Source organism: Branchiostoma belcheri, unplaced genomic scaffold, assembly GCF_001625305.1.
Source record: "Branchiostoma belcheri isolate BF01 breed outbred unplaced genomic scaffold, Haploidv18h27 scaffold59, whole genome shotgun sequence".
Taxonomy (NCBI): Eukaryota; Metazoa; Chordata; class Leptocardii; order Amphioxiformes; family Branchiostomatidae; genus Branchiostoma; species Branchiostoma belcheri.
In genome coordinates this window covers 1,321,149-1,328,611 of record NW_017804231.1, presented here as the reverse complement: position 1 = coordinate 1,328,611, position 7,463 = coordinate 1,321,149, and the positions used below count along the sequence as shown (strand labels likewise).

The following is a 7,463-nucleotide window of genomic DNA, read 5'->3' as shown; positions in this document are numbered from 1 at the left end:
CTGGGAATGTGTACATGGGCTTTTTCCACGGATATTTGATTTTTTCTCAGTACATTATTTGTATTAATACACATGTGTATTTTGGGATCATGGTCAATTTGATGGATTATTTGATATCATATGATTAGGGCTGCATACTGGTACACACCCTCACTCACACATAGAACTGTGTACCTAAACAAATTTTAGGTACAGATACGGGTACAGGTACACAGGTATAGGTACAGGTCCGGACCTGAACCTGTACCTAACGATTTGACCAATATTATTAAGGTGTTCTTCTGAACTCCTTCAATAACAAGACAAACATTGATAAACTTGTTAAGGTATAAGTTTTTGTAAATGGAGAGTGCTCAGACAAAATATGGGGAAAACTAAGATGTTTTTGTTTTCATCTCCAGACCTACCCTAAGTGGCCTCATGCAACTCAAACCTGATCAAAGTGACATCTATAGAGGGAGCGTAACTGATACACAACAGATCTTTCAGGGTAGTTAACACTGTCAATCTGTAACACAAACACACAGTCCTCTCTCTGGGAACCCATGGGGGACCAGCTATTTTCCCATTTTAGGTTACAAACAAGCACATGATTTGTGAAAAAGTTAAACTATACAGGTAATGTACCACATCAATTTTTTAGGTACAGTATCTGTACTGCATACCAGTACACAGTCCTACTCACACACATTCAACAGAAATCTATTGGGTACATCCAATATCTTCCCATAATACGGAATCACTAATGATACAAGAACTGTAATGGCATAAAAAGTTACACTACCCTGGCTCCAAGTGACACAAATGTGACCAAAGTGACATCTAGAAGGAGCATAGCTAATACACAACTTACTGTTCAAGGACAGCTAGAAAATTATATGCATTGCCAACAAGAAACAATCCACAATATATAGTTCTTGATGATCAATAAATAAAAAAAATCCCTGCAAATATAAAATGACTTACAGTAGTATGTTTTGTTTCTCCTCAGAACCTGATACCTTCCTTGGGCTTGAGAAGTTAAGAGACTTGAAGCTTAAAAGGAACACCATATCTGTAATATCCCAGCATGCATTCCGCGGGCTACCTCTCCTTGCCCGTTTGACCTTGAACATGAACCGCCTGCGTTCCGTGCCTGTCGACGCCCTCCTGCCACTTACGGTACTGAAGCTTGTAAACCTTCAAACCAACTTCATCACCACAATCGACAGTCAAGTCCTGCGTCTGAGTCACAACCAGGGCTTAAGTCTCATGCTATTAGACAATCAGCTGAAATGTGACAAGAATCTCACCTGGTTCATCTGTAATCTGCCAGACATGGGTCACATTTCTCGTCCTGACTTACTGAGGTGTGCGTCACCTGCCAACCTGAGCGGCATTCTGCTTGCCACCATGAGGAAGGACATCAGTCAGACCAACACGGACAGGTCATCACAGGGGATCAGGCTGGGGAGATGCGATGAAACGTCCACCACAACAGGTCTGCATACCCACCACACCAGTCTGCACAACCACACCAGTCTGCACAACCACACCATTCCCACAGATATGCCGTACACAAACACCAGGCCAGGCTCAGAGTCTACTACAGGGACTAACATGGTCACTGTTCTTGCCAGGACAATCATCACTGAGGAGGACAACAGTCGTCATGACATCAATGCCCTCATCACTGCTATTGTTGTGCCCATCCTCCTTCTGTTGGCATCGGGGGTTGTCCTCTACTTGTACGACCGCTGTCTGGCCCGTACCAACGCCCTGCTGAAACAGATGGAAGCTCGGCCAGATTGGGAGCATCCGACAGAGACTCAGTCACAGGCAGACAACCAACCCCTCGGCCAGGACCAGACATCAGAGGGCAACGATGACATTGAACCGTACGCTGTGTCATACATGGATGTGTCAGGAAAGGGGAAAAATGGCAAGCTTGCACCGTATGCAACAACTTCTTTTGCTAACATCCAGCCAATAGAAGACAACGATGACATTGAGCCGTACGCTGTGTCATACATGGATGTGTCTGGTAAGGGGAAAAATGGCAAGCTTGCACCGTATGCAACAACATTGATGAATCAAGACCCAGGCCCACAGCTCCAGCCATATGCAGTGACCCACGATGAAGACCCAGGGCCACAGCTACAGCCGTATGCAGTGACCCACGATGAAGACCCTGCATGTGCTACAAGAGGCCATACAGGGGCGGGTTATACGTCACTGACTAATGTCACTAACCAACGGACAACAAGCGTCACACAACCAGTCACCCATACAAAGAGTCAGTCACTGCCAAAAGAGGCCAATGTCAAGCCAAACTACGAGAGAGGCTATCCACCAATGAGAGACAGCAGCGGGTTGTATGGACTGGGCAAGGGAAAGGAGGTCCCAAGTGTCAGTGGGATTTTGTACAAGAGTGGCTCGCAGCACACTGGTGCCGAGGACAGCACATCTCATGGACAGTCTGATGAGGACAGCACAACTCATAAGCTGTACACCACCACTCATGGACAGTCTGAGAGTGAAGACAGCACAACTCATAAGCTGTACAACACCACTCGAGGACAGTCTGAGAGTGGGGACAGCACAACTCGTAAGCTGTACAACACCACTCAAGGACAGTCTGAGAGTGAGGACAGCTCAACTCGTAAGCTGTACAACACCACTCATGGACAGTCTGAGAGTAAAGATAGCACAACTCGTAAGCTGTACAACACCACTCATGGACAGTCTGAGAGTACGGACAGCACAACTCGTAAGCTGCACAACAGCACTCATGGACAGTCTGAGAGTGAAGACAGCACAACTGGTAAGCTGTACAACACCACTCATGGACAGTCTGAGAGTACGGACAGCACAACTCGTAAGCTGTACAACACCACTCATGGACAGTCTGAGAGTGAAGACAGCACAACTCATAAGCTGTACAACACCACTCATGGACAGTCTGAGAGTACGGACAGCACAACTCATAAACTGTACAACACCACTCATGGACAGTCTGAGAGTGAGGACAGCACAACTCGTAAGCTGTACACCACCACTTATGGACAGTCTGAGAGTATGGACAGCACAACTCGTAAGCTGTACAACACCACTCATGAACAGTCTGAGAGTAAGGACAGCACAACTCGTAAGCTGTACACCACCACTCATGGACAGTCTGAGAGTAAGGACAGCACAACTCGTAAACTCTACAACACCACTCATGGACAGTCTGAGAGTGAAGACAGAACAACTCGTAAGCTATACAACACTACTCATGGACAGTCTGAGAGTAAGGACAGCACAACTCATAAGCTATACACCACCACTCATGGACAGTCTGAGAGTGGGGACAGCACAACTCGTAAGCTATACAACACCACTCCTGGACAGTCTGAGAGTGAAGATAGCACAACTCGTAAGCTGTACAACACCACTCATGGACAGTCTGAGAGTACGGACAGCACAACTCGTAAGCTGTATACCACCACTCATGGACAGTCTGAGAGTGAGGACAGTACAACTCGTAAGCTGTACAACACCACTCATGGACAGACTGAGAGTGATAACAGCACATCTCAATAGCAAAGCCCATGGACAGCAAAGAAAGACGCTGTTGTAGAGTTCAAACTTTGTTCCAACACAAAAACATAAAATCACCATAAATTTTTTATCAAACTCATCAACCTTTGTCAGATGAATGATGCAGTCACTAACTCTCCAGAAGTCGAAAGCATGATGACGTAAGGAGTGCTTCAAAAGTGGGGGGAAGACGGAATCTACCACCATCACGGTTCAAGTTAATGGTGAGTTAATATTTTTTGTGATAAAAGTTAAAACACAATGCTCGATTTAATTGTATTTTATTATCGGCCCTCTACCAAGATCTGTAAACCTGCAATTACAGCAATGTCGGTAGAGGGCATTTCCATTCTTGTGCGTTACTATATCAGGAAAAACATGTATTAAATACCAGAACATACCTGTGGTATAGATTTGTCCCCCTCAGCTTTCATCTTAATCTTCATGAGGGCCACCTTGGCAGCCATCTGGGCAGACTTCGCTCCCATCTTCTTCTTCTTTTTCTCTCCTGCATCCTTTTTAGAATCTGGAGAAAATTTGATACCACTTTGTACATAGAAATAGAATCCAAACAAATATTCTCACTGGGAAAAGTTTGTGTTTCTGTATCAAGTAAAGACATACTGGCACCGCCATGTGTGTTGTTACTGTTAGCTATTTGGAGACCTAATAACAAATATATTTTATCGATTTGTTCAAGGAAGAGATGGATTGACATCATAAGAAAGGACATCCACCACCTTAACCTGCATAACATCAACCCATAGGATAGAGGCAAATGGAAGGCTGCCATCAAGCCTCAGCAAAGGTGTGCAAGCATATTTAACCTTCAGAAGATGGGGAACAACAGACGCTAAACTGCATAGCGAGTGAGAGAGTGAGGTGAATACCAGCTATTTTCTGGATGAGCTCCTTGGTTTGTGTCATCCTTTCTTGAGGAGCTTCGTACTTCTCACACTCATGGTCCTGCTGGTGCCTGTGTCTGGGGAGGATTCAAGAACACAGTTACTCTTCTACCTACATGTAGTACTGCCTAATATGTATGTGTGTACTACTTGTAGTACACTGAAACTTGACCTAGCGACCACCACTATAAGTATAACTTATTATAAGCCAGCCATTTGGCCATGACATTGCCTGCATTTTCTCTGTCCCGATTTTTCCCCCATAGACATAAGCAATAACCGAATGCCTAAACTCCAACACAAAAGTGAATGGCACATTCAATCGTGTGGATCAAAATGTTTCTTTTTATGATGACTGGCCAGTCATCTGGAAATTTTGATGGAATCGGTCAGTCAATGGCATTGATCTCAACAGCATGGCGATCTTTGCACAATTTTGTAAAATGGCGCCAGCTAGGTCAATTTGGGTCTATTGGGCAAATTGTAAAAGTGGTGGAAATTTTGCTGCACTTTTCTTGTTCTCTGTCTTGTCTTGTAGCCATGCTTTTTGTATAAGAAGGCCACTTGTCTATAAAGACCACTTTTCCTCAATCTCCTGGGTGGTCGTCTTTGACTGTAATATTATAGAAGAGTACAGGGTTAGGAAATCCTTGTAGAAATGTAGAACAAGGACAAGGGAATTGCACCCAATTGCTTAGGAGAGGAGAGAATGCAGGACTTACTGTAGACAGAGGTGTTTATTGCAGTGTTCACATATAACCGGCATGAGTTCTCTGTTTGTACAGTCCAGGTAGGTACAGGGGTAGCTCTTAGGGCTGGTCACCTCCACTTTCTCTCGCTGTATATTACACTACACAGGAGAACATTCATACATGTAAGTATAATTAAATGTACAACATATATATATCATAACTACTTGCCTTTAATGTCAGCAAGCTACTTTGATTTACCAGTTTGCTATCCTTTCTCTACCATTTGAGTCATTTTGACAACAGTAGGTTTTTCAGTCTTCACAACACAAAAATTGAACATATTCTACAAGAGGGGAGCTTGGAAATAAGAATACAAAGTCAAGTATACAACTGGAGCATAATATTCCCTCTTACTTCTGATTTGCACCACCGGTAAACATGCACATTTCTTACACGATGCAAAATTTGTCAATATGTTAACTTACCTCTGAACATGAATGACCATCCCTGGACCGATGTTCTTTGCTGCAACAAATTTCAAAAAGGAGAACTGTGTTTAAGGTTATTGTGTGAAAAACAATGGACAAAATCATGTACTGTGTTATAATTCTAATACAGTTCATCCTTGTAATTATAATGTATACTGTCTCAAGGAATGTGATTTTCATATCTGTGACAGACTTGGCAAATGATTTGTAAATTCCAGGAGAGAAGTTTGGTCTTCATACTGCTATGTCAATCAATCAACCAACCTGTAACAGTGGATGGTTTATAGGCGCTACCAACTGACCCGGCCAAAGGGGCTAGAGTCCTTTTACTTTTAGAGTGGTTAGAGCACCGGCGTGTGGCCTGGTGGGTCGTGGGTTCGAACCCAGCCCAGAACCAGGGTTTTTCATATGATATCTGTTTCTACTCGCTCCTCCTGTTTCTTACAAACCAGCCAACCAACCAATCAATAAGTCAATCAATTAATCATCAGTAGTCAGCTCATTTGCATACAATGAACCGCATACAATTATCCTTTCTACTACTTGAAGTTCTAGGGCTAATGTAAAAGACTGCAAGCAAGAGAAGCCCTGCAACAGTCGCCGCGGCTACTAGGGCTGTAACTTGAAAGTTGTGAAAACTCACTTCAAGTTTAATTGTAATGCATGTACCTTAATTGTAATATTCTACATGGGCAATGTTCTGAATAGAGAATCTTACCAAAATATTCCAGAGCAGGCATCGCACTTAAACGGAAGGAAATCTGAAAAAAAAGGTAATTATCATTTCTTTCACCAGCTTTAATATGTTTTCAGTATGGCTATGGGAGAGCGATTTGTATGAAATTTTCCATTTTACCTGAACCAGTTTCAAGCCCAGTTTAGGTATGAGATCACTCTATTATCCTAGGATGACCTAGAATCCGGAACAAACGTAACGTTAATAGGCCATTGGAAAATAGTTCCTTGGTTTCGTTACAATAATTTTCTCGGTATTACTTAAAGGTTAAACTCATTTTGGAAGAGGTAGGAAATCTTGGAACTCTAGGGCTCTCTCTCCAAGCAAGGGTGCTCCCCTTCTCCCAAGAATAATCTCTAGCACCTCTCCCAAAAGGTAGGGTTTTCCCTTAGTATTTTCATGAAAATTTGTTGATGTTTCATCAACTGATTAGGGAGCACCTCTCCCCTATTTCTGGGGAGACCCCTGCAAGCTGCATACTGACTAATATAATAAATTTGTATTTCCATGGTGCGACCCAAGCTCGTGTGCTTTGCTCACACTTTTCTGACTGGTGCAGACAAAATCATTACATTACCCGCTCTACAGGCTTATTTTTGTATTCCTACGGCCTTGACATGATACATGTCGCATAGAATCCGTCAACAACGCGTTATTGACCGTTCTTACCGAGTTGTTTACAAGAATCCACGCTGCACTGTTGTCCCAACTCGGGAAGTTCCGCCATGTTTCTGTGATGTGCGGTTGTTGACCAATCAGAGCGCTCCATTCCTACCGGCTACCCCGGGAACGAGATTGAAAGGTCAAGGAAATTTTGGCAACGCCACCGACAAGGAGCGGTCTGTTGTCATCCTTCGTATGCCAAAACATTTGTTACTAGTATTAAGTTTGTTAAGTTCTCTTCAACATTAAAGAACCTGATTGAGCACTGCATTCAACTACAATGTACCATACTAACCGTCCACAAACTGTTCAATGTGATTTGAAAGAGCAGACTTTCATACCATGATATATTTTTTTCTTTCCTAACGTTACTGTAACACGTAACGTTAATGCTAACATTATAACATTACAAATATAT

The 7,463-nt window shown here is 43.1% G+C and overlaps 1 protein-coding gene across 1 annotated transcript; it reads right to left on the bottom strand.

The window, feature by feature from the left end:
- Nucleotides 1-3,944: 3,944 nt before the first annotated feature.
- On the bottom strand, nt 3,945-7,148 carry LOC109481970 (AN1-type zinc finger protein 1-like). The gene is made up of 6 exons (XM_019784583.1): nt 7,052-7,148; nt 6,365-6,407; nt 5,644-5,683; nt 5,189-5,316; nt 4,452-4,543; nt 3,945-4,087 (listed from the first exon to the last, which is right to left on the bottom strand). Exons 1-6 carry the CDS (start codon nt 7,107-7,109, stop codon nt 3,945-3,947), a joined length of 504 nt encoding a protein of 167 aa, XP_019640142.1. The 5' UTR covers nt 7,110-7,148.
- Between the last annotated feature and the right edge of the window lie 315 nt (nt 7,149-7,463).